The 26848-nt window shown below is 42.3% G+C and overlaps 1 protein-coding gene across 1 annotated transcript; it reads right to left on the reverse strand.

Moving 5' to 3' along the window:
• Positions 1 to 1204: 1204 nt before the first annotated feature.
• On the reverse strand, positions 1205 to 25493 carry usp10 (ubiquitin specific peptidase 10). The gene is given in 15 exon segments (XM_036535833.1): positions 1205 to 1522; positions 4206 to 4271; positions 5016 to 5154; positions 6207 to 6369; positions 9919 to 10099; positions 10341 to 10440; positions 11068 to 11171; positions 11256 to 11314; positions 11571 to 11656; positions 11658 to 11681; positions 11907 to 11998; positions 13335 to 14408; positions 14973 to 15018; positions 16074 to 16142; positions 25285 to 25493. Coding segments are annotated over 15 exon segments (2412 nt in total). The 5' UTR covers positions 25306 to 25493; the 3' UTR covers positions 1205 to 1334.
• Between the last annotated feature and the right edge of the window lie 1355 nt (positions 25494 to 26848).

Here is a 26848-nt window from a genome sequence, read left to right on the forward strand (position 1 = left end):
GTCGGTAGCCTCGTATGCCATCGTCAATGTGCTGTAAACAAAACACTGCGATTTTCGCAGCGTACTTTTTGCGTCATGTCCTGCCTCCTGCATGCTCTACCCAGGCGCCGCCCCTCACCTAAACCAAACCGGAGTATTTCCTGTAGGTGAGAATGCGTCTGTCACGGACGATCTCCTGTTGTGTGCTACATGTGTGAAAGGGCAATTCTGGCTAATTGCCGGACCGGACTCTCCGCACATTGTCCGGAGTTCATATGTGACAACGGCTTTAGAGACAGCCAACCACATGTAGGGTTCAAAGGGATGTCGCCGGTAGCTGACCCAGTGGGTGTCCCCAGGACATCCAGGTGTGATATGCACTTCCTGATGGGAATGTTCACACCTGCCATTTGGTATACCGCAGACAAGGTACTCAAACCCTCACCTGTGGCCATTATGTTGAAGATCTCGGTCAGAACGCATGTCACTGCTCCCACGCAAGTCTCCCTCTGCGCATCAAAATAAAACTTTTCAACTGAAAAGTGGTCACCAGTGTGTTACTTCGCCGGTCCCGACTTGGTTCCACAAAGGAAGAAAATTCCTAACACTTACAATGTCTAATTCAGTAAACTGTGAGAACTGAAGGGTTTGAATACTTTTACCAAGGACTGCATATTTAATGTGTACATAAGTGTTTTCTTTATATTAAAGCATACAGTTTTCTTTACATTCTCTTTATTCTAATGCTACACCCAGAAGCTGCATTCCTTTCACCACAAAAGTGTTTCAGCACACAGCAGCATCTTTCATTTGCTGTCAAATTGATAAAATGACACTTTATCAATAAGCATTTGGAAGGTCAGACGAGAAACAGAGAGATGCTTTTGTCTTATGCGTGAGACGACTTATACCTTGAGAATACCGTGAGAAGATTTATACCTTAAGATCTACACACAATTTGATTTTTTACTAGTGCAGGACACCTGAGCACTATACAAATCTGAACAGGAATTTGCCACACCTGCTAAGGTGTCATATTGATTTCCTCTGCCCTTCTGTTAAAAGCACAAAAAAGGAAAAAAATAACCTTCCAGTAATCCCATAGCTGCAGCCTCAGCTGATATAGTTCTCATATGACTGCACATAGCCAGTTTGAATGAGGGAAGGGTACAGAATTAGTTTTGGGTCCTTGCCATCATTCAGTTCCAGGTAAGGATGTAACAACACCTTTCCCCCTCTTATTCTTCTTCCAAAAGCATAAAAGGATAAAGGAATTGTTGGAAATGCAGGGGAGGAAGAGGAAAAGCTCGAGAGAAGTAGAAGTTGGGTAGTGCTCTTGGAAGGTTGGTGCATTTTTACATCAGGTCGACACGGCGGTAGTATAGCAGGTAAGCAGTGCGCTCTATAGTCTGCTTCACCACCTGGTGCTGGCTGATGACCTTCATCGTATGGTTGTCAATGTGTAGCCAGCTGTTTAGACCAATATGGAAGACATCCGTGCTGTAATGGTCACCAGTAACACTGTTCCCATGGTGATACACAACTGCAGGGGAGAAAACAGGGCAGAGTCACACAGAGACCTCAGGTGTGATACCCATCAGTGTATTCAATATGTCCCATAAGAATAGGTCATTCAAATATAAACAGAGTTTGCCTCATGAACCACCTTTGCACTGCTTGCCATAGTGAAAGTTTCTTGCATACTCTTGAGGGTAAGTTAGGTTTGTCCCAGTAGTCTAGAACTTATTTATATTGGAAATTACAACAGAAACAGGAAGCTTCTTCTTATGCGTTTCACAGTCAATGACATACAAACATGGAAAAAATAAGCTGACTAACCACAATAAATGCAAGTGCAAGTATTGTTTCTGTGCACAACCTCCTTTTATACCCGATTATGACAACTAATGGAAGTTCCAAAGTTTCTATTTAAAAAAGGTGATCGAGAATTAGAGGTTTATTTTTAGATGAATACAAGATGTGTACGAATCTTTTTTTTAGAAATCTATAAAATACATGTCAACGGTTAGTGTAGTGTCAATAATAAAATGCAGTGGCACTTCACGGACTCATTTATTCAAGAAAACAAATAATTATTCTCTTGAATCATTTATTTTTCTTTGTCAAAGGTATGAATAAAATTGAGACCACTATCCCAGCATGACTATTTACGGCAGTCACATTTTGCAACAAATATACATACTGTCCTGCATTAAACTTCGTAAACATTCCTTAAAACCAATGGTGCTTACTCACAAAGTCAAAGGGAACTAAATGGGGCTTTAATTTTTCAGCTGTGTATTACGTGATAGATAATATGATGATTAATGCTTCTGTAATACTGACAAACTGAACAGGCCTGAGGAGTTTTTCCCCATCAGTATCACCACTGCATAGCAAATGTTTCAGTCAGTAAATGTTAAATATATATTTTTTAATCCTTAAAAAATGTAGAAGGGCATTCCTGTCAACCTGATGGTTGCCCATCAGCCAACAAAAGCTACCTACACATACACACACACACACACACACACACGGTATAGCATTTTCAGACAGATTTGAACATAAATACTCATTAGCTTGAAACCACACTTAAGATCATTTTTGTCATCTAATTCATACTAACATCTATCAGATATTGAAAACCCTTGATGTTGCATCACATGCTAAGCGGAAGAGAACATGAATGTTTGTACCACAGCTTTTACAAAATGATAAACAACACAAGTAAAGATCTATATGCAAGTGCTTTAAAATAACCGGAACCGAACACTTCCGTTTACCCTTATGCAAGCTACTGCACAAACAGACCTTTCTAATTTACTAAACATGCAAATGAAATTGGAAAATGACCTATTTTTAGTGGAGAAACGATCTCCACATGCCATGACAGGCAGCAACATAAAAACTACCATTACATTTTCATTGCATTCACCAGTCTGTTGCACCAGATGGGCAAAAGACAACAAAGTTTACTTTCAACCGTAGCGTCAGGAAAATGTACTACACTGCTATTGCTACTGTCGCCAAGGATCACTGTGCTGGAAAAGATTTGACAACTGAGGAGTGTCTTTTCCTTTCAAATGAAAACAAACAACTGAGGATAATTTACTTCCAAACTATCAGAGATGAATAAGACCCCTCATCCACAAGGAGTCTCTGTGACTGTTTACACAACTCACTGAGCCATGCATGGGGGGCAATGGGGTGCAGGGGGTATCCCTTTTTCACTGGAGGGACACTACATGCTGAATAAGCAGTTGGAAATAGCGGGCAGCAATGCATAACCCTCTCTCACAGATCTTAAAAAGGCCGCACAGCAAGGGTGCTGACTGCAGAAGCGCTTTATGGTGAAGTTGTTCACGAAATGAAGGCACATTTTCATCCTGTCTGGACCGAAACCATTCTTAACCTGAAGCTGAACTTTATACATACTCTATTTCCACTAGAGCCCCAGATTAATGTGCCTCCATGGAAGAGCAGTTCCATAAATGTAAGATACTGAAAGGGGCAGCATGTTACGGCAGATTCTGCTGACGAGGAGTTCAGGGTTAACGGCTGTAAACTCTTACCTCACTTTATAGTTAAAGCGAGAGCTTTGAGTAAACGTTGTACAAGGTTCTTGTTTTGCTTCTAGATTTTTCCACATTTCAAAACCGTTACATTCCACATTAGACTGCAATCCTTGTAGACACCCATAATACCTGCACACCGATACAATCAAATCTTTTACTTTAAAGCTCAGGAACAGTTCATCTTCCAAATGATCCTGAAATTAAATGCCCTTCTTTGTTTGAATACTTTTAATGCTCATCTCTTTAAAGTCAAATTGAATCCACTAAAACAGCTACAAAGATATACAAAAATGAAATTTGAGAACTCCAATGCACTTAGCATCATCATATGAAAAGAAATGTTCTAATGACCCTCAATACATCATCTTGTTGTTCAGAACATGTGCTAAATTACAAGAGGGAAAGAATAATTATCTTAACTAATATCACATGTAAAATACAGATTCAAAAGATGGAGAGCTAATACTTGACAGCTTTACAACCTATGGTACAATGGATTGCAAAAACATGGAATACCCACTGAAACAGATGAACTTCTGGAGAAACCCACAGACCTTCTGAATCTCTTCACATTGAAAAGGCAGAAACAGGTCTCTACAAGTTTGGGAAACAATAAAGGGATATGAACCAAATACTTTAAAAAAAACATACCTGCAAAGAGCCTGTACATTCTTTGGTTTTTTGAAATTTTGCTCCGCACCCGTGATGATATGAGATCTAGGAAAATAAATTCATAAACATGTTAACAGAGACTAACTAAATGAGAAATGAATTACAAAAAAACAGAACCAACAAAAAACAAGACTTCTATATGTTAGGAAACTGCTGAATGAAATACTGATTGCATGTTAATGCAGTCTAAGTATTCTGAAATGCTGGCAGGCTATGGAAAAAATGAATGTAACATTTTTTAAGATGCTGCATATTTTAAACAAAGTAAGAAACCAAACAGAATGGACTTGAATTTAGGAGGCCTGTGGTCTGCCTTCTTTGGATTTATTTCTTTTTTCCCCAATTAGCTTCTGTTCTTGGACTAGTGTGGAAAATGGGTATTCTTACAAGTCTCATTACTGGTTCCCTGCTCCAATGTTGGACACAGGTATTCATTCACAGTAACCGTTTTGCTTTTAAGCTAAATATCCCATTTCACAAGACAACTACATGTGATTGGAGAACTATTATATTATATATAACCAAATATTTCTAGCTCTGTGCTTCTTGTCATCCATGATCAATAATTTTGATGACAGTGTGAACACAGAACACATGACAATAAGCATTATCATCAGGCTCAATTTGTGAAGAAATTAGTCATACTATCACTGATTATGCTGATATGGCACCACCTCCACTGCTTTATGAGGTTCTGGACCTTTTGACCATTCCTCCAGGCAGAATTGCTCTAGGTCCTGTCAACCAGCAATGCTCAGTACCTCACTCTGGGATCTCTAGGATGCATACCTCTGCTGATTTCCAGGTCTATAGGGTAACTAATATTATTGATTAGCTTCTGATACCCTCCAGCCCTCTCAAACACAAATCTCTTGAGGTGGAGGACCAGCACTGGTGGAAGCACTTCCAGAGTAACTCTCCGCCTGATCTGAAAGCAGAAAGAAACCAAATGACAGGAATTGTGAGAGTGCAGCACTGCTCCAACACTGTTCTGGCCCTACTTCAAACAGTTCACTTTGTGAAGAATAAAGGAAATTCCACTCATCTAGGGACTTTTTCAACAGGGACAGTTCAAACTGTCAGTGCAAACAAGACTGTGACTGCAGTTATATGATCTTTAAAACTACTGCTATGATTCATTGCTGTGTCAAGCAAGCTGTGTACAACTGAAAACAGATGCAGCAACAATTGTGCAAAACAGCATCCCACCAACTGGTATGTTCTTGATAAGGTGCAATAAGATTGCCATATTCTGGTAACATTCAAGATAGAGCTGAGGACAAAGTGATCCTCAGCAAAAGAGGACCATAGCACAGCAGTGTAGTTCTTTATCACTGGCATTTTTGTTCTGATAGAGGTGAGGAAACCACCAAAGCAAAATGATTGCTACACAGCAGTATTGCTTTCTAAGTGTGATTAAAACAATTTCTGCAAACAATGCTACAGGGTCACAGCTTTGTAAATGCACAGTGGACACCTGAAAATGCCAAGAACCCCCTAAATACAAATGGAAGAAATAATTGGGGGAAAAAAAAAACTTAATGGTGATGTATCCATGACTGACACTTTTCAACTGCACCAAGATAGCTTCTTAGTGAACCAAATTTTTACAATATTGCTTCTTTGTGTGTGGTAACATCAGTACTTCCTATTCAGTTATTCCACCTCTAACTTTCAGTTTTGTTTTACATGCTAGAAAGTCATTAGACTAAATGTGTTAACTTCACCACTCTGCCTTCACTGTTAAGTGATGTCAGACAGTGCATGCCAACCAACAGTTAACATTACTAACACACAGAGATCTATTTTGGACATCTTCAGGACAAATGGCATAACTCATTGACTAATCTACCACCTTGAAATTGATGAAACATGGATTTTTTTTTTTTTAAACAGAGAGTGCATATACAAACACTGATGATTTAAAAAAAAATGCTCTTTTGTGGGAGTCAAAGTGCTGAGTAAGTTCCTGATGCCCACCTCCTGCTTCTTAGTGGGGTATCCATGAGCAGACTCTTGTGCCACCAGGGCTTCCAAGGCCTCCTGGACGGTGTGGGTCTTCTCTGACTGGATGTCCAGCTGCAGGGTGAAGAAAGGCTGCAACGTGGCTGACTCTTTGGAGTTCTGCTGGTACACAATCAACCTGCATGTAGGGTGCATATCGGGTCAAGATCACCATTTATATATGCATCAAAACAGTTTCTACAGAGGTGGGCTTATTATAGTGCTCATCACCTCCTGCAGGAAGAGGGCTACAGTCTCCCATGCCTGATGCTGGGCTATGTACACAGAAAGCTTAATTCTCTTCACTGAATCACAGTATGCCATGTAATTACTACTGCAAATGCCTTCAATTGAGGCATTATCATGATATTCCCTCACAAATCTGAAGTAATAATGACTGAAGTAATAATGAGATAATGACGACGAAACATCCCCTTTCATTAACAGTAAAGACTACGCATGATCAAAAATATTAAATGACAATTTATGACACAAAATGGTGTCAAAAGGACACCATTTCACCATAGACAAGGTCAAACTAATTACAGTAAACTGAAAATCTCTAGATTTATGTCTTAAGTAGATTGCTCACATCATCATAAGTGACAGTAAATATACAATTAATTTAGGATGATTTATGCATTACAGCTGTTAAGGTAAACTTTTTCTGTATTTTTGTACAACAATGTATGAAATACATTGAATGCATCTTCGTAACTAAATATCTCCCAAGCTAACCTGCAATAAATCTGACAAGGGAAAAATGAACTTTTAACCCTATTCTTCCAGAATTCATATTACAGGAAGCACCATATGAAATATAGAAATACAAATAAGGTCCCATCACATTCCACAGGTGACATGGGTTTAGAGACGAAAAAAAGTAGAGAATCCAATCCACTTTTTTTCAGTTCCGATCCAATTCCAATACCTGAATTTGGATAACTGCTGATACCGATACCATACTGATATTTTTTCTTGAATATTATTATCATTATTATTGTTGTTGTTGGTATTATGTGTAAGGTTACATGAGGCTGTAGTAAACCGCACAGCACTAATTATTAAAAAAATACATTAAATTTAATGTATTCCAAAGCAATTTATCTGAATTGTAGTTTAAGTAGGCTTCACATACAAACAGGTGTAGGAGTGCAAATTGCTATGGCAACTCCTTTAATGTTTTGAAAAACTTGAACAAATCAAGTGCACAGCAATGCATTATGAAAGACTAGTAGGCTATGCGCAAAGCATCCCAAACTGGCAACTCCAAGGCAATCCATGCTTTTATTACGTTACAGGCACTGTCTCTTAAAATGATATGGACTTTCCTCTTCTCATTTTTCCATGCATTTAACATTTCCCCCGTTGCTGTAGCGATGGACTCTCCTGTGTGTGAGCCTCAAAACTGCTTAGCCTGCAGCACTACTTTTTGCAAAGTAAAACTTCAGTCTACCCACTGTGCTGTCAGACTTAGTAATGACATTGGACACACGTCTGAGCTCCAGCTGTCAGTTATGAAACTAACCATTGCGACGTTTTCCAAACATTTCGAAATGAATTTGCACACTTGCTTGTATTTATTTGGGATAGCTGTTTCGGAGATGAAATGCCGTTTTGGCAACGTGCATCGAGGCTCCAAATGTTCGATTAAGCTTCAAAAACCCACATTTTCAACAACAGAAAGGGGTTGGTCATCCAGCACAATAGGGCTGCAACTAACGACTATTTTGATAGTCGAATAATCTATCAATTATTGAAATGAATCTGACTGTTCAGATTATGAATTGCACAATTACTCAATGGCTCTTATTTATCTATCGGCTTTTAAATTTAGCTTGAGGTTGTTTTAGGCATATGCTAACTGACAATAAAGATGAGAACTTCATTCAAAAATACCAGGGGCACCTCCAAGGGGTGGCCAGGGGTTTTCATGAAAATGAATTGCTGTTATTACATCCCCCACCCCCGGCGGTTATAATGCTAGTGCCACCCCAAGATTTTCACTGGCCCCACCTGCTCACCCCACTGAATATTTTCTGGGGGCACCACTGAAAAATACATCTTTTCATGAATGGTTACTAGGACTAATTCAGTGAGGGCAGTTGCTTGCTGGGGAGTACAAGTCTACTTCCTTTGAAGAAAGCCATCCATGGTAGCATTACGAGATCCAACAAACCCATAACTCGTTTGAATTAATTGAAATGCAACCCACATTGGGCACGCACAGACACGAGTTGTAGGAATCTTTCGCGATTCGGAAAGTATCAAATTCTCCAATGTTCTCTAAACTTGTGCACTTAGCAACACTATCTCCAGCCATAAATGTCGCCATAACAATGATGCAACGTTTAAGCAGAGAATTTCTAAATAGCAGACAGGCTCTGGTTTAACATTGTAAAGTTAGGGCACATTTGGAATGTGAACAGGATCATTGTGAATAATAGGTTATTATTTGCTACACTTTATGTTCAACATCATTAATAATTTATTGAGCAAGAGCAAATGTATTTCAATCATCATTTGTATTTCATCACGTATTTCATGTATTTCATCATCCAGAGAGCCAACGTGCCACCTCTTCAGATGCTTGAGCATGATATGCTCCCATGCCAGGCAAGGTCAGGTTTGCAAATGTTGCAGTTCCCAACCTTCTTGACAAGAGTTAACCCTTTCACACGTACGGTCACACTGGTGTGATTAGCTGTTTAGCGCAGTGTTTAGAAAACTAGATTTGGAAAAAAATTCTAGCTAATTTTAGCTTTGAGGAAACAGCGATTTAACATTAAAAAATATAGCAAATGCTAAGTGAAAACTATGAGAAGCTTAATAACGCTAATGAAAACATAATGAACCATGTAACGTAACACATGCCCTACATAGCACACACGATGACATCAACTAATCGACAATAAAATTCGTTGGCAACTAATTTGGTCATCGACTTTAGTCGACTACATTGATTATTCGTTGCACCACTACAGCACAATGAATTCAGTGACTTTCTCCATTATCATCTTTGCTTTGTTGCTGTCTGGAGGGAGTTTCTCATGCTTCTGAATTGTTTCCAGCAATGTTTGTTGTTGCGGAACACTTTTCTTCTTGGTACTCATTGCCTGTATAAATCCGGCATACTCCCCTCCATGATGCTTCTGCAAGTGTTTAATCAAGTTCATGATATTGAAGTTTCCAGTGCTGCTGCCACCCCTCGAAACACTCGCATTGCATGAATTGCACTCGGCTGTTTTGCTTTTTTCTTCCTTGAGCTTAAAATAACTCCACACAACTGAAATGATGACAGCGCTGCTGACAGGTCTCACTCATGTTCTAGCTACTGTTCATATGACACATGCTGCTCATCTGTGTTACTCGTGACACATTCCTCTTTACAGCATGTCGCTCAAAGTTTAGTTAAGCATTTACGTGATAGTTTAGGATAATGGATCGTATTGGACTATACTTTGTTTCCGATATCCGATCCAGTGATTTTGGCCAGTATCAGACCAATACCGATAATGAGTATCGGATCGGCGCATCCCTAGAAAAAAGTGTCAAAAAATTATCACTTCTATGAGGTTGCAGATATATGTCAAGCCTTAACACACCCTTTTTCAGACATTGGCAGTTTATTCTTAAACTAGTGTACAAAACCTTAAAACAGCCTGTGACCATTTCATCCACGCTATACCTGATGTGTCCTCCAAATATGTCAGTGATAGGGGTTCGGACACGGTCTGCTTGTCGAGTTATGGCGGCCTTGTTTCGGGGTCTGACTTGCTCCCATTCATCATCACTGCCTTCCTCCTCTTTCTCAGCCATGTCCTCTTTAGCTCCCGGCTGGGAACCTGGACCATTTAGTGTTGAAACTTCTGTTTGAGAGACATGGATGGTCACTTCAGGGTATAAACAATACATAGCGAAGGGAATGCCAAAGGGAAGACATTAAGATACCAATAAGAAATGTTTTTGCTTTACATGTAGAGCTAATAAAGAGCTTCAGGGAAACTATACATCATTATGAAAGCAGTTACAAAATGGGAACATTTACACTACTTCTGCTTTGAGCAACAGCCCTTTGATGTTGATCTATCTGCCTTCAGCCTAACGTACTTTCTTCTTGTGGGTAAAGCAGCTTTTTCAGTGCCAGCATTTCCTCGTGCAGTCCATTCAGGATGCAGCCCAGGTACTCCTCCGCATCTTGCTGTCGGCCCTGAGAGCAGAGGTTCATCCTCATTAGGGCACACTACCCAAGCCAAGCTCACTAGCTCCTGTATCATCACTGAGTAAGGGCTCACCCTCTCATACCAAGAGTGGACACACAAACACTTTGTTTCAAACACCACACCGCAGTACTATCATCTCACAGTGTGAACTTATGATGAAATCCTGCTGATAGATTAACCACTTTAATCAACTCTGTGTCATCATTAGATCTATGATGGATGATTGTTAGATCAGCACTGACTCATTCTGCCAGATTTCACTCAATCCTAGAAGACAGGGCTGCAGCAGAAGGAACAGACTGTTCTGCTCCACATAACTCATTTCCTTAGGTGAAGATGGGACAGCCACATAGTAAGGAGAAAGATGTGATCATGTTGTACAAGGTGTTTCAGAGAGGAGCACAAATAGAATTTAAGGGACAATCTGTCAAATGGAGATATATAGAAATGGAAAAAAAAAAAACTGACTGTGAATCAGTAAACTGTTTGACATCTGGTTACATTAGCTTCATGTTACAACATGCAGTATGACATTAGTCTCTCAGATGCCAAGCATCATGACAAAGCAGAAAAAAGATACTTTGCTATCTTATGAGAGTTATGACAAACTTTACCATCTCAGAGAGACCTGGCTTGAAGACAGAGAGAAGTCTGTAGATATAATGGGGTTCGAAAGGAAGTCCTGGTCGAATGCCTGCCACTACTTTATAGCCAGCACCTATACAAATGTACGAAAAGGGTGAACTTCATGAAGATTAAAAAAAGACACTACACTCATACAAGTCTGTGAAAAATGTCCTACCTTGCTGCTTTGACTTTGATGGCATAGGCATACTGGTGAACTCATTCACAAGCCTAACACTGGAGAGAGGAAAACACACATTGCTTGAAGTCATTTTGAAGGAAACCCTCTATACACATTTACACAGCTGCAATTGTACTGACAGAAAAGTGAACACACCCTTCTCTAGTCTCACTCCTCCTGCCATAAATTCTCTCTCACACAAACAAAACACTACAAAGCACAAATGTGCCCAAAGAAGCTTAAGCTAAACTGTACTGAAACAATCACACTGACAAATAACTTTGACCACAAGCACACTGTCAGGTTACTCACAAGTTATCGATCACTGGTGTGGAGGTATATGGCCGCTGCTTGCCCTTTATCATGGAAATGGATTTCATCAGATGGTACATGGGGGGGGCAAGCAACCAGGGCTTGCAGAGTCTTAGGGTCAGGGGTCAAGAAAAACACCTCAAGCAGAAAATACAAAGCACATAAATGAGAACTCTGAGAAGACAGCTGAATGTTATTTATATCTGTGAAACAGCCAGAAAGATTAAAGTACAAAATCTTGTAGATATTGAACCTGACACCATCTCCCAATCCGTGAGACACCTCAGCTTCTCTGGATCATGTCACATCAACTAATGGGCAAAAATGAAAGGATACAGCATTCATATAGGACCGATTTCCCTTGTTGATCAGTCCTCTCGGTTTCAAAGACACTGCTTTGTGTATCAACTTCACATTTTCAATCAACTCTGAGGATGCAAAATAAACCAGCTGTGACACTATATAGACATTTCCAGGTCCAGGTCATACCATCCAAAAATAAAAGGCTTTTTATTCTAGAACACTGTTCACCACCATAGTTAAAAGACAAATGTTAACTTGCAACTGTTAAGGTATATCAAAACATAAACATTACACAGATAAACTCCTTCCTCACAGAATGAAGAACCTGGTCTAACACAATTTTTGCCAGGCTATCAGAGATACAAATCTTTTAAACTGGCTAACTGGAGCCAGAATTTCTCACTTCTATCCCTGCAGCAATCAAGCATCTTGACCCAAGAAAACAAAGGAAACAATTTTTGCTGACATCGTCAAACCAAAGTCACAACTTGATTAAAAACACAAGATGCTTTAGTGGGGTATAAGCAGGGCTTAAAAAGAACACAGCAACCAAACAGCTTAGATCTGTGTAACATGCAATTTTACTGTTTTCCTGGAGTGAAAGAGGTCCTCAAAATGGGCTGACAATCAATTAGAGGCCACCATGGTAAACTGACAATAATTTGTACTTTCACATAATTGGCACCAGTACCTGTTCCTCCTAGTCAGAACTGCCAGACCCTAATGTCCTTCACTAAACAACTTTATGTCATCATAATCAGAGATGTCCCATGGTGTATAGTTTGACTGCCTCATAGAGCACAAGAGGAAATCATCCTCAGCTAGTGCATGTGAACTGTGAGAAGATGGACGTAAGATGTACACTATTCACATGATATGGTCCAACAATACATACCAATCATTATTCATGTTTTAGCACCACCTGGTGTTCAAATGGTATGCCTTCTGCTAACTCACGTGTCCACTACAAATTGAGACCAAGCCCTGAAACACTTATATGAAACATGCTTGGTATAAAATGGGAAAACTTTAACATGAACAGGGTCAACATGTAACATATACATTGGCTGAATAGTTACTTTCCATTTTTGTGTATGCCATTCACTGTGGACTGAGAAGGTTAAATGAATCCTACAGAGAAATACAGTTAATGCTGCCAGAGAATGGAGAAAACCCCTTACACTGACCACACATTCATAAATGTGACATGATTTTAAATTTTTTATGCTACAGATACTCAAATGAATGACTCCTGTACAGGCCAGGTGTCTCTGTTTGCCAATAATACCAGTAAGTTAAAATACCAGCCCAGTTCATTAGTTGAACAGCACAACAAATAATACAGAAAATGCTGATAAAGGGCTAGAGCCTGACTATGGGGGAAAATTAAAACAGTTATAGGGAGCAACAGTAACAGTCATGGGCAAACACATGTCTACCTTTGCTATGTGAATACACTACCTGCAAGCTTGAGTGCCATGGGATCTTCAGAGACATGGATAATGCGTTCCTTGGCTTCGGCCACCTTCTGCAATGTCTGAACTGCAGCTGGAGCTACAGTGACAGCCTCTGGTAAATTTTTTACTTCCACATATGCCTGTGGGCTCCCCAGCTGGGGCTTCGAGTTGTGAAAGAGGCTGGCCCAGGACCTGGGTGAACTGGTCACACCAGCAGCCAGAGACAGAGGTGACCACACCTCCTCTGCCAGAGGCAGAAGTTCAGGGGCAACTGATGGCTGTTTCTCTTTCACAGAAGAGTCCTTCTGTTCACCATGACTGCAAACTGCATCAAGTTCCACCAGTCCACTTGACATTCCACTGTCCCTGCTCTCCTCCTCATCAGTAGTAGCATCACTGTGGGCTGTGCTGGTTACAGCAGTAGTGGATGGGGGAGGGGGGCAGGTTGGGCTGGGGCTACGCCTCCCACTTCCCTGCAGTCCAGGGCTCCCGGGGGGCAGGGGCCCTGGCAGCTGCTTGGCAGTCCTGCCCTCCTCCGCCACCCTGCTGCTGTGAGAGGACGATGAGAAGTCCAAAGGGGATTCATCAGGGCTTTCACAAATCCTCTGGGCAGGGGCGCTTCTGTCAGGGCTACAGTTATAATGCTGGGCCTTTGAAACCACCTCCCCAGCCATGTCCTCCAGCCAAAGACCTGAAACACTGAATGCATGTCCGTTCACCAGTCCCACTTCCAGGGGAACTTCAGCATGGGCCACAGGGCTGCAGCCGTTTCTGCTGGCCTCCTTCAGGTAGCTGTAGTACCCAGGCGGTCGTTTTTTCTTCTTCTTCCGCTCTCGCTGCCCCTGGTCTACACAGCTGCTCTCCAAGGAGGGGAGCTCTGAGTCTGGGCAGTCCACAGAGCTGAAGTCAGTGCAATGGAAGCTCTGCAGTGCTTTGGGTGAAGGCTGGCGGCCCAGGATGAACTCAGGAGCCTGCGGGTTCAGAGTGCTGGAGACCTTATGCATGGACTCCTTCATCTCACCAGAGTCAGGAGTAATCAGTCCCTCAACACTAAACTCCATGTGCTGATAGTGTCGCCCTGAGCAATAAAATACACCGGTATCAGTTATTAAAGTTACATATATTCAAAGAGAAAAAAGTGAAATCATTATCTTCTAGAAATCATAGGCTTCTATAAAGACAGGTAAATGGGGGAAAATTAAGCCATTATCAAGCCAAGGAATTTCATCTGCATTTAGTCCATTCATTACAGCAAAATAATATAGCACAAAGTGTTTACTGAAGAGATCTTTCATACTATAGTATCTTTCAGGACGCATCCTTAATGACAAGCTTCAAGGTTTTCAGTCAGGGTGAACAAGGTGAACAAGATGAAAATGTTAGTCAATAAAAACAGCCTATACTCTGCAGAGAAAAGATCAGATGCTGACAAAAGGAGATTGAAAAGCAAGCCTTATGCTGGGCAGTATGCCCCAGGCCCCCAGTTTGTAGTTATGTTGCAAAGGCAGGGGTATGTGTCTAGTTTCAGAGCCAAACTGAGATATCAGGGAACAATGTGAGCATACAATCATGGCTGTGGACCTGCCCAAAGTTGACAGAGTAAGATCACATGGGACCAGTACTGCACTGGTGCTGCTCTTACCTGAGGAGTGACTGATGCAGGGGAATTTGCCATTCAATGGGGGAAGCTGGCAAAATAAGGAATACTATTTTATAATAATAAAAATATACACAAATATACTGAATATTAACATTATTTTGTATTTCCTGGACCTTTTCAATTGCCTCCCTACCTATCTGTAACAAACTGAAGAAATCTTATGGATACACTGAGGAATGATGAGCTAACAGAAGACCAATCTTAAATATGTGTGTGTGTGTGTGTGTGTGTGTGTGTGTAGTTACTTTATCAATCTTCATTCAGGCAACACTGTAGAACATGTACTCTATCAAAGAAAGTGAGCAGGTGTAGTTCAATAGGTACTTCATTTTTTTACAGTTATTTTTGTGTGAGAATTATCATTTAGGATTGACCTGTTCAACAGTGACATGCCTACTCCTCATATTGTTGGCTTTTATTAATTAAAGCCATGCTCCACATAATGCCTGATTTTTTTAGTAAAGACATTTACAGCCTCTCTTCTGCACTGGTGCAAAATTCATGACAATAAGTGACTGGTTGTCTTTGGAGGTCTTTGGAGTCCCCTTCACTGGGGAATCGATCCATGTTTGGATTTGTCAATGACTGTATGATTGTTCTTTTAAACTTCAAGCAGGAAAACCCACAAGCAGAGGTCAGTGTGGGTTCTTCCCTCCTGCAGAATTACTACAGCCAATAAATCCAAATATCTAGTACCTGTAGTCCCATATGGGATACCAAACTAAATAGTCTAGCCATCTATTTGTATGTTATTACTGTATTTTCTCATGCAGGGTCAGTGAGACTTTCACAGGGTAAGAGTGAGTGAGTGAGTGAGTGAGTGTGCGTGCTGAAATGCTACACCTTGCAACACTGTTAAACAATTTAACTGATGTTGATGCATCCAATAGTTTATCCAATTTAAACTGTTGGATACTTCTAAACTTGAAACAGTAGTATGTCCAAACACAAACACATTTTAACAATTCTGTGCTTGTATCAGGGTGCCCTACTGTGCAGTTAAGTATATAACCCTATTGAATGCACTTCTTGTAACTGTGGACAACTCTGCAGCTTACAGTGAAACCATTCTGATTTTGTTACCTCAACATAACAGCGGGGGGTCATGAAGAATTGATCAAACTCATCAGGGCTGAACTCTCCAAAGATGTACTAAAAGAAAAAAAATCATTACAACTTCATTTTTAATAACAATGTATGCATGATTGTGTTCAGTGTTTTATACAGATTTGCTAAAACCATACAGCCAAAGTGAATTAATACCCAGGTAAATGAATCAAGACCTAAAATCTGATAACACAGCTGAACATTTCATGCAATTCTGTATGACATTTAAAAACAGTGAGTTAGTATAAGCATTTCACAACTTCAGTGATCTGGTCTGTGTGAGAACATTCCATCCAATCTGCTTAAACAGTCAACACCATGTCCCATTGGTCACTTTAAGCAAACAGATTTCAAACAGCTGTGCTGTGAACCACATTTTCCTCTTATCAATGAACAGATAGACCTTGAAGCTCACACTTTCTGGAAGGAAATGTGGGCTCAGTGAGAGATGTCAGCAGAACTCCAACATCACATTCAGTAAAAATTTAAACGGACAAGCCAACAGCATTAGAACAGTACTAATCCATGATGCCATAAAAACTTTCTCCTTAATTTAATCTCACATGTAATGTATTATTTGATGTGCAGACACCTTTGGCTCCCAAAATACAAGTGCAAGTACAGCAATGGTATACACAGAAACAGAAGTTACTCCCTTAATAACAGGGACATGAATAGACGAGAAGAAACTATAGTTCAGGGGGAAAAAACATTTACCAAGCACAGTTAGTGTTTATGCATAACCCAAATGACTTCATGTACCCCTCCTAAATAACATGATAAAACAATAACAAAATAATCCATAAGATCTATTTTTAGATGGGTGGCTTCCTGGCCATTTTTACTTAATTAGGCTGTCACTGGCTAATTTTACAGTCACAGCCCTGAGGGCTGTTTTGACTGAGAAGAGCCCTACCTGAATTTGCAGAGACTATAACCCAAAGGCTACTGGTTTGACCCCCAGGCGGCGAACAGCCCTTGAGCAACATACTTAACCTGAATTGCACCAGTACATGCCAAACTACACGAACGGAAAGTGAATAAAATATGCATTTGTCTTAGATGGCGGCGCGTACGGACGCAGCGGCTCAAGGCTCTCTACTTCAGCGCACTCTTTTGTGTTTTTACTCGTTGCTTGTCTTGTTTTGCCACGGAAACTTCACCTACAGTCGCCAGGAATTGATAGGCATTGGACTTCAGCTTAACACTGAAGTCACAAGTGCCTTCACACGGACTTATAACATCCCACTGGAGTTAGCGAGACCGCCGGGAGCTCCGTGGATCGTTGCCGGGCCCAGCAGGCGACGGAGGCAGCGCAGAGAGAGGAAGCAGAAGCGGGGATGCAGAGCTGGACTGCTAGCTCGACTAAGGAAGCAACCGCACAAACCTCTGCTACCATCTATTTTCCTCACAAATGCCAGATCCCTCGCAAACAAAATGGATGAGTTACAGTCACAGATAGCATACAATGGCCTCATCCGTGAGTGTTGTCTGTTGATTGTGACGGAATCCTGGCTGCACTCGCAAATCCCCGACGCTACGGTGGAGCTAGCAGGACGGACCATCCATCGCCACGACCGGAACAAAGCCTCCGGTAAGAGCAAAGGGGGGGGGGACTCTGTGTTTACGTACTTGAGGGCTGGTGTTCTAACAGCAAAATAATAGACAGCCACTGCTCACCGGACCTTGAGGCCATGTCTGTCCAGTGCAGACCGTTCTATCTGCCGCGGGAGCTAACTGTAGTCATCATTACCGCTGTCTATATCCCGCCAGATGCTAACGTTAGCACGACGCTTGGACACCTTCAACACATCGTCAACAAACAACAGAGGACTCATCCCGACGGCGTCCACATAATCGCCGGGGATTTCAACCAAGCATGCTTAAAGACTGTGCTCCCCAAACTCCACCAGCACGTCAAGTGTTCTACTAGGGGAGAAAATACACTTGATCGTGTCTACACCAACATTAAGCATGCTTACAGAGCGATGCCCCTCCCCCACCTAGGACAATCCGCCCATCTCTCTCTGCTCCTAATTCCGGCCTACACCCCCCTCCGAAAACAAACAAAACCGAGCACACAAACCATCAGAACCTGGCCTGAAAATGCTCTCCCTCAGCTACAGGACTGCTTTGCTTGTATAGAATGGAGCATCTTTGAACAGCAGGACCTAGAGGCATACACAGAGACTGTGCTTTTCTACATTAAGAGCTGCATAGAAAATGTCACAGTGGACAAACGCATCCAGGTTTTTCCAAACAGGAAACCCTGGATGATGTATGAAGTCCAGACTCTGATCAGAGCTTGTAACTCTGCCTTCAGGACGGGAGACAGCTCACTGTACAGCATTACCAGAGCCAACCTGAGAAGAGGCATCCAACATGCCAAGGAGGTCTACAGGAGGAAGATGGAGGGCTACCTCATGGACAACAACCCTCGGCAGATGTGGAGGGGCATCCAGGCCATAACCAACTACAAAGGTCAGAGCCCAACAACCACCGGCAGCAGCAGCACGCTGGCAGAGGAGCTGAACAGCTTCTTTGCCCGCTTTGAGACCACCACACACCTGCACTCACTGCCTCCCCACAACTCCAGCACCCCCCCTCTCTCTCTCTCCAGGAGCATGAGGTGAGAAGGACACTGAGAGCAGTGAACCCCAGGAAAGCTGCTGGACCTGACGGCATCCCGGGGACTGTGGTCAAGGCATGCGCAGACCAGCTGGCAGGGATCCTCACCAAGCTGTTCAACCTCTCCCTGATGCATGCCACCGTCCCTTCATGTCTGAAGGCCGCCACCATCATCCCCATTCCCAAAAGACCTGCTATAGACAGTCTCAGTAACTACAGACCCATAGCCCTCACGTCTGTAGTCATGAAGTGTTTTGAGCGGCTAGTCTCTCAGCACATCAGAGACTGCCTCCCTCCCTCCTTCGACCCCCACCAGTTCGCTTATAGAGCGAACCGATCTACTGAGGACGCCATCGCCATAACACTTCACAGAGCGCTGAGTCATCTGGAGAACCGGAAGAGCTATGTGAGGATGCTCTTTGTGGATTACAGCTCAGTGTTTAACACAATCATCCCGGACATATTAGTTACAAAACTGTTCAAACTGCGGATCCCCCTCCTCACCTGCACCTGGATCAAACATTTTCTCACAAACCACCCACAATCTGTCAGTCTTGGCCCCCACCTCTCCACGCTCACACTCAGCACTGGTTCTCCTCAGGGTTGCGTGCTGAGCCCCCTACTGTACGCCCTGTACACTCACGACTGCGCTCCATCCCACCCAACCAACGCCATCGTTAAGTTTGCGGACGACACCACCGTGGTTGGGCTCATCTCCGATGGGGATGAGACGGCATACAGGGCTGAGATAGAGAAACTGTCCGTGTGGTGCTCAGAAAATAACCTGTCACTGAACGTCCTTAAAACAAAAGAACTCATCATGGACTTCAGGAAACACAGACAAGTCCACACCCTTCTCCTCATAAATGGAGAATGGGTGGAAACTGTCACCACCTTCAGGTTTCTGGGCACCCACATCTCTGCAGATCTCTCCTGGACACCCAACACCAAGGCCTTAGTGAAGAAGGCTCAGCAGCAGCTGCACTTCCTGCGTGTCCTCAGGAAGAACAACCTGGACAAGAAGCTGCTGCTGGCCTTCTACCACTCTTCTGTGGAGAGCATATTAACATACTCTCTGGGGGTGTGGTACGCAGGCTCCACAGCTGAGGACAGGAAGGGTGTGCGGAGGGTTATTAACACCGCCCAAAAAATTATCGGCTGCCCTCTGCCCACCCTGGACGACATATCCAGATCCCGCTGCCTCAGTAAAATTAGGGCCATCACAGGAGACCCCTCACATCCCGCCTATCACCTGTTTGACCTGTTGCCCTCCGGACGGCGCTTCAGGTCAATCAAGTCCCACACCACCAGACTAACAAATAGCTTCTTCCCCTGGGCCATACGGACTGCAAACAAACACTGACCCCCCCCCCCCCCCCCCCCCCAACCCTCTACCTCAATACAACTGTGCAATTCCACTGTGCACTTTAAGTAGTTTTTAAAAAAGGCCATATCAACGCACAAGTTTTTCTTTATATTTCTTTTCATTTACAATGTGTCTTTTTTTAAATTTGTAAATTTGTATTTTACTGTATTTATTGTATTGTATTTTATTGTATATTTTGTATATTTTTTCTCCTATGTCGCGTGCCTTATTTGTACTGTGTGTACATAAATGTTCCTCAGTGCGCTGCTGTTGTAGACCACCCACAATTTCGTTGCACCCCCACCGTGCAATGACAATAAAGTCTATTCTATTCTATTCTATTCTATTCTGTGAGGCTAATACAGATAAGAATAATATACACTGCATTTTCCATTTATGCAACTCAGTTCAATAAATAACTAAATGAAAATGAACAGTAGTCAAGTAAGCCTGGTCACAAATGTTAATGTGACAAGAATCAATGAAAAACCTTTGCAAATCATTCATTTAATAAATATCACACACAGACAAAACAAATAGCCATTACTCTTTGAATTCATAAGTTAAATGATTTGAGTAAAGGCGGCCTGCTTTGTTAGATTTTTCGACATGCCATTTCAATTCGAAAACTATAGATTAACTGACAAAATATCATGCCACACATTTACAGATCATTCAGGGTACAAGATTCTGGCATTCTGCCATTTTACAGGAATCTCTCTAAAACAATGGGCCACTGGCCTTGTAACCAGTCTGCTAGTAGATACTGCTTCCCTGTTCTGGCCACAAGCCTCCATGCAGATAACCTGTTCTCCCCTGATGGCTACAATAAACAATCTACAGAGCTGCTTCGAGGAGACAGACTGGGTTGTGCTCTGTGATTCACATGGGGAGGACACAGATGGACTCACAGACTGCATAACAAACTACATCAACTTCTGTGTTGATAACGTGGTCTCCACAAAGACTGTGAAGTACTTCCCCAACAACAAACCCTGGGTGACCGAGGACATTAAAACAGTGCTGAACAGGACGAAGGCAGCATTCAGGAGTGGAGACAGGGCGGAGATGAGGAAGGTGCGGATAGGATTGAGGGAAAAGATCACGGAGGGCAAGGAGTGCTACAGAGGGAGGCTGGAGAGGAAGCTTCAACAAAAGAACACCGGGGAGGTGTGGAGTGGCATGAGAACCATCACTGGCCAGGGGAAGGTGACTGGCCATAGTACAGGAGGTGGTGTGGATGAGGCCAATGAGTTAAATCTGTTTTTTAACAGGTTTGATGATGCGGCTTCTGCCCACCCCTCCCACCTCCCGGGCCTATCCTGCGACTCCACCCTTCAACCTGCTTCATCTGCTCCACCTCCACAACTCCTCTCAATGACACCATCCACCCCCACCTCCCTCCCCCTGCTCCCCTCCTCCATCAGGGTTCTCTAACAACTCCACAGGGCCAATCACCTTCTCTGCAGGGGATGCAATAAGGGAGCTGAACAGGCTACACCTGGGCAAGGCAGCAGGTCCTGATGGTCTCAGTCCCAGAGTGCTCAAGGGTTGTGCTACTCAGCTGTGTGGGGTTTTCCAGCACATCTTTAACCTGAGCCTAAACCTGTGGATGGTACCTGTCCAGTGGAAGACATCATGCCTTGTCCCTGTTCCCAAGAAAAACCACCCCAACACCCCCGGTGACTACAGACCAGTGCCTCTGAACTCACATATTATGAAGTCAATGGAGAGGCTGGTCCTGAAGCACCATCCCTGGACCCTGGGTGTGGATGATGCCATCATCTTTCTGCTTCACAGGGCCTACACCCACCTGGATGAGGCAGGCAGCACTGTGAGGGTCATGTTTTTTGACCTCTCCAGTGCTTTTAACACCAAATGACCTGCCCTGCTCAGAGAAACTCTCGAACATGCAGGTGGATGTGCAGCTAGTGGCCTGGATTACCAACTACCTCATGGGTCGCCCACAGTATGTGAGGTTGCAGAGATGCGTGTCTGACACAATCATGAGCAGCACGGGGGCACCCCAGGGGACCGTCCTGTCTCCATTCCTGTTTACCCTGTACACATCGGACTTTAGATACAGCTCACAGTCCTGCCATCTGCAGAAGTTCTCAGACGACTCTGCCATTGTGGGCTGTATCAGCGGGGATCAGGAGGCCGAGTACAGAGGGGTGGTGGACAGCTTCGTGAGGTGGTGTGAGCGAAATCACCTGGAGCTCAACATCGGGAAGACTAAGGAGCTGGTGTTGGACTTCAGGAAGCAGAGGACGCCTCTGAACCCGGTCAGCATCAATGGTGCAGAGGTGGACATTGTGGAGGATTACAAATACCTGTGTGTCCACTTTGACAACAAACTTGAATGGACTAAGAACACTGCTGCTCTGTACAGGAAGGGTCAGAGCCACTTGTATTTTCTCAGGAGGCTCAGATCCTTCAATGTGTGCAGAACCATGCTGCAGATGTTTTACCACTCGGTGGTGGCCAGTGTGATCTTTTATGCTGTAGTGTGCTGGGGTAGCAGGGTAAAGGCAGCTGACACCAGTAGACTCAACAAGCTCATCAGGAAAGCTGCATCTGTCCTGAGAGTGGAACTGGAGTCTCTGGGGGAGCTGGCGGAGAGAAGGATGCTGCAGAAAATAAGCAGGATCATGGATAATGCCTCTTACCCCTGTATGCCACACTACACTCGTATCAGAGCACCTTCAGCCGCAGGCTGAGACCACCGAGATGCAGTACGGAATGCCACAGGAAGTCATTTCTTCCTGTGGCCATCAAACTGTACAACTCCTCCCCCTTCTGCAGGAAGAACAACTGAACCAGTGAAAAATGGACAGTACATGCTACCATAACCGTTCCCCTACCGTTCACCAATATGTTCAATATGTATATGTATATGTATATGTAAATGTATATGTTCATATCAGCATCTTCCTGTGCAATATGTACATGTCCATCAACATCTACCTGGTGCAATATAAATACCTCAATAGAAACATAATACTGTGCAATATGCGAGACAATATTAGCAAACACTTAACGGTTGTGCAATATTCATATACAGCTAATGGTTGTGCAATACCCTTGCTATTTCATTCTGGATTTACTGTGTCATTACACTGTCATATATTATTTTACCCTCTATTCATTGCATTGCTTGCCTACTCTCTTATTTTATTTTTATTTTGTATCTTCATTGCTGCATTGTTGTTGATACTGTAAGTGAGCAATTTCCGACACAATAATTTCATTAGGGATCAATAAAGTTTTATCTTATCTTAAAAAAAATCTTGCAAAGCAAGAAAAAAACAATTTAATTACAAAACTAATCAACACGGTCACCATTATATTTCATCCACAGCACATTCTGATATACTATTCTAATAATGCACTCAGGCAGTTCAAAGCAGCTACAGAAGGTAAAAATGGTGAAACAAGCTGGCAACTGGGTGAAAAATCCTCACTCCACATTTAATGGTGGAATGTGAAATGCAATGCAAAAGAAAAGAAAGAGCAGGTCCAGATGTGACTTCAAAAATGAGTACCTGCACTGCTGAAATAGCTCTATAGTGGTTATAATCCAATGGCCTCTAGGCAGCTAACACATTCACAACAGAAAGAAAGTCCCTCCACTGCTTTCTGTATAGCATGCCACATGTACCACACTAAGCTTCTCTTCACTCTTCACATGGACAGAGGATCACTGCAAATTAGCCATCTGTATGTAAATACACTGACATAACATGAGCCTTTTTGAACTGATACAACAGAGCCTACAGGTGGGGTACAACAGGAGGAGTAACATGAGGCTACAAGGACTTAGTACTAAGTATCTACAAAACAACTTAAAACATACTCAAACATATTCACAAAATGCCTAGAAACAGCTTCAAGTTTTCATTTTCTGCTCTAAACATGATCAAATGCATACACAGTACTTACAAATGGGACAAAGAACATAAATCAGTCCTGCTACAATAATATAGTGACCGTGTGGCCTTGCATTAGGACACCTCTCACCGTCACCTGTACTGTAATAAATTTCTGTTGCCTAGAAACACAGGGAGCGTCTCTGCTCCTGAAATGCATGAAGTGCACGCAAAGGTAAATAAGACTAGCAAAGGGCAATGCCTCTGTGCTTGGCATGTATAAACACCATTCTTAGTGTTCACTTTCAAATATGCTCTCCCTTGTTTCCGTCAATTTGGCCAGTTTCAAGACCTAAACATATGAGTAACAATAATTATTACACTCATTTTTCACAAAACAGTCCCAAGTGTCCCTTAAGGAAGTCCCACTGAATCCCGGCTTTGCTGTTTTAGATGTGATAGCCCTCATTCAACAGGAACACCTTTTCATGGCGGGGTTTAACTGCACGCTTTTTTTTTTTCCAGTCAACGCTGTAAAAAAAATTAAATACACTTGGAACAAAATGTCACACAATGTTATCAGTTATCATATCAGATTTTAAAAGTGACCAGCAAGACAGTAAGTCCGCTCTTAATCAATGGGGCCACCGACAATGCATATATTAGGAAGTATTCCATCAACGGCGTCTGCAATGCTTTACATTGCAATAACTACGGTATGCAATGTACTTAAATACACGCAGCTGAACACCCACCGACTCATCACTTAAACGGCTAGCTAACTTGCTTTTTCACCTGATGTTTACAAGCAAGAACTTAGCTACCGTATCCACTGTATCGAGTATACCGAGTGTAAATCTGCACTAGGACAACCTGACCTGCAGTAACAGCAGGTGGGCCGGACACATACTACTGCTAAAATGAAACTCACGCAGACTGTTTTGAGTGGGTGGAAATGACACCTGTTGAGACCTTTTTGGGATGTTACTGCCCTCTATGGCTAAATGGCATTATTGTGCCCATGGGATTCACCTCACGTTAAGGTAGTCAGCTTGATTACAAGAAGCTGTAATATGAAGTAGCGCGACTGTCCGGCCTGCTCCAACCTGGTGTTTCATTGCAAAATGCTGCTTCCAGTTCTTCCCTGTCACAAATTTAAACACATATAACACTGCACTTCACAGCACCACGACACTAAACTATCTTGCGATGTACAGACACGTAAATTAAGGAAGCCAGTCTAAAAATGTGCAATACAAAACTAGCTTGTAAACTGTCTATCCATTTAGCTACTTATAATGACGCCGGAGTCAAGTTGTTTTACCTGATTACTGTGTGAAGCCATGCTCCCGGTAAGTTCTTTCTTTTATTATAACAGAAAATAACTAACGTCGCCCTTTATTTGGGCAATACTGGAATAACTGTTACAATTACTGTGAATACACGTTTCATCATTAGATCCATTTTCCAAACGCTAGACTAAGTTAATAATACTATTTTGGTTGTATTCCCCATGCATATCACGCCCCTCCATTGCCGCCATCTTTAGCTCCTCTTGCCTGTCTACTCCGCGAGCGCTCGACAGTTCATGAAATTTTATACGAATGAGCGCGTTTACATCCGGGGCTGGGAGGAGACTCTTAATCTGCCAATACCATGCGCTCTGTTGATACAAATTCAAAACAAATTTAACAGTCGATCGTATTTATAGCACTTCTGTAGTTCTAACACTCGTTCGTTCAACTAACTGTTTAAATATTCCACTGGTAAGAATCAAGTAATCCACTATCAAGAATTATTTTGGACTTACTGCTATGGTGGACGAAAGCTGATTTGCTCAAAAGTAAATTAATTAGTTAATTAAATTAATGAATTAAACTTATGAATTACATGTTGCATATAAATGCACCAATAAATGATGTTCATTTGTGTCTACATTGGCGTCCAATAAGCTATATTAAAATGGTGGGCCATCCTGAATGCTATGATTGGGGAGAAAAGATGAACCCATGGCATTAGCGTTAATTTAGTAAGAAAAAAAAATCTTTGTCAGATAAAAAGTATGTCTTCTCAATTTTGTTAGTTCTCAGTCATTTAGGTAGTGATTAACTGATGTCAACCACATTGTGCTTTTTTTTTAACACCCTGTTGATCCTAATTCTAAAATGTTCTGATAAATATTCAGCTATAAGTTTTGTTTGCAATTACTTTTCTCCTTCATACATGCCTATCCATTATGCATTTTGACACCAATCACACCCTAGTAAAATGTGTCTACCCTTAAGTGAATGTCATTAATTATGCCACCTGGTAAGAGTGGAAGTTGGAATTTCTTGTGAACACCTGTAATACAGGGAGGGGTTGCAGCTTGTTTCCAAACACCCAGTGGAACCTGCTATTGCAGGTCATATTCTAAGGATATATTCTCAGGATACAGAATCATCAGAAAGAGCTGTGAGGCCCCAGTTTCCAAAATCAAAAATTAGAAGGTTCCTGAACAACCTAGCTGGCTGCCTCTGAGCAGGAAAGTCAACACGGTAACATAATCAGAAATGTCGTATGAACAAAGGCAAATATATAAAAGGAAGGACAGAGGAAGCTATCGTAAAGGTGGCTTCAACTCAGTAAGACAGTAGTGACACAAAGTTCAGAACTACTGTCAAACAATCTTAGGTTTTGACTATTATCCTAACAGGATGGACTTGAATCAAGGTTGTCTCCCTCCCTGACCACACAGAGATAGGGAGGAGTGTGTAAATGGCTTATAGGCATAACCTTGAGTGAAGAAATTCCAGACTTTGCCTGCTAGTGCTGTTCTGCTGTGTCTCTTTATATGCATATATATAATAAACTGCAGTAGTTTTGATTTGCAAACATGTCAATCTGAA

This window comes from Megalops cyprinoides, chromosome 8 (assembly GCF_013368585.1).
Source record: "Megalops cyprinoides isolate fMegCyp1 chromosome 8, fMegCyp1.pri, whole genome shotgun sequence".
Classification (NCBI taxonomy): domain Eukaryota; kingdom Metazoa; phylum Chordata; class Actinopteri; order Elopiformes; family Megalopidae; genus Megalops; species Megalops cyprinoides.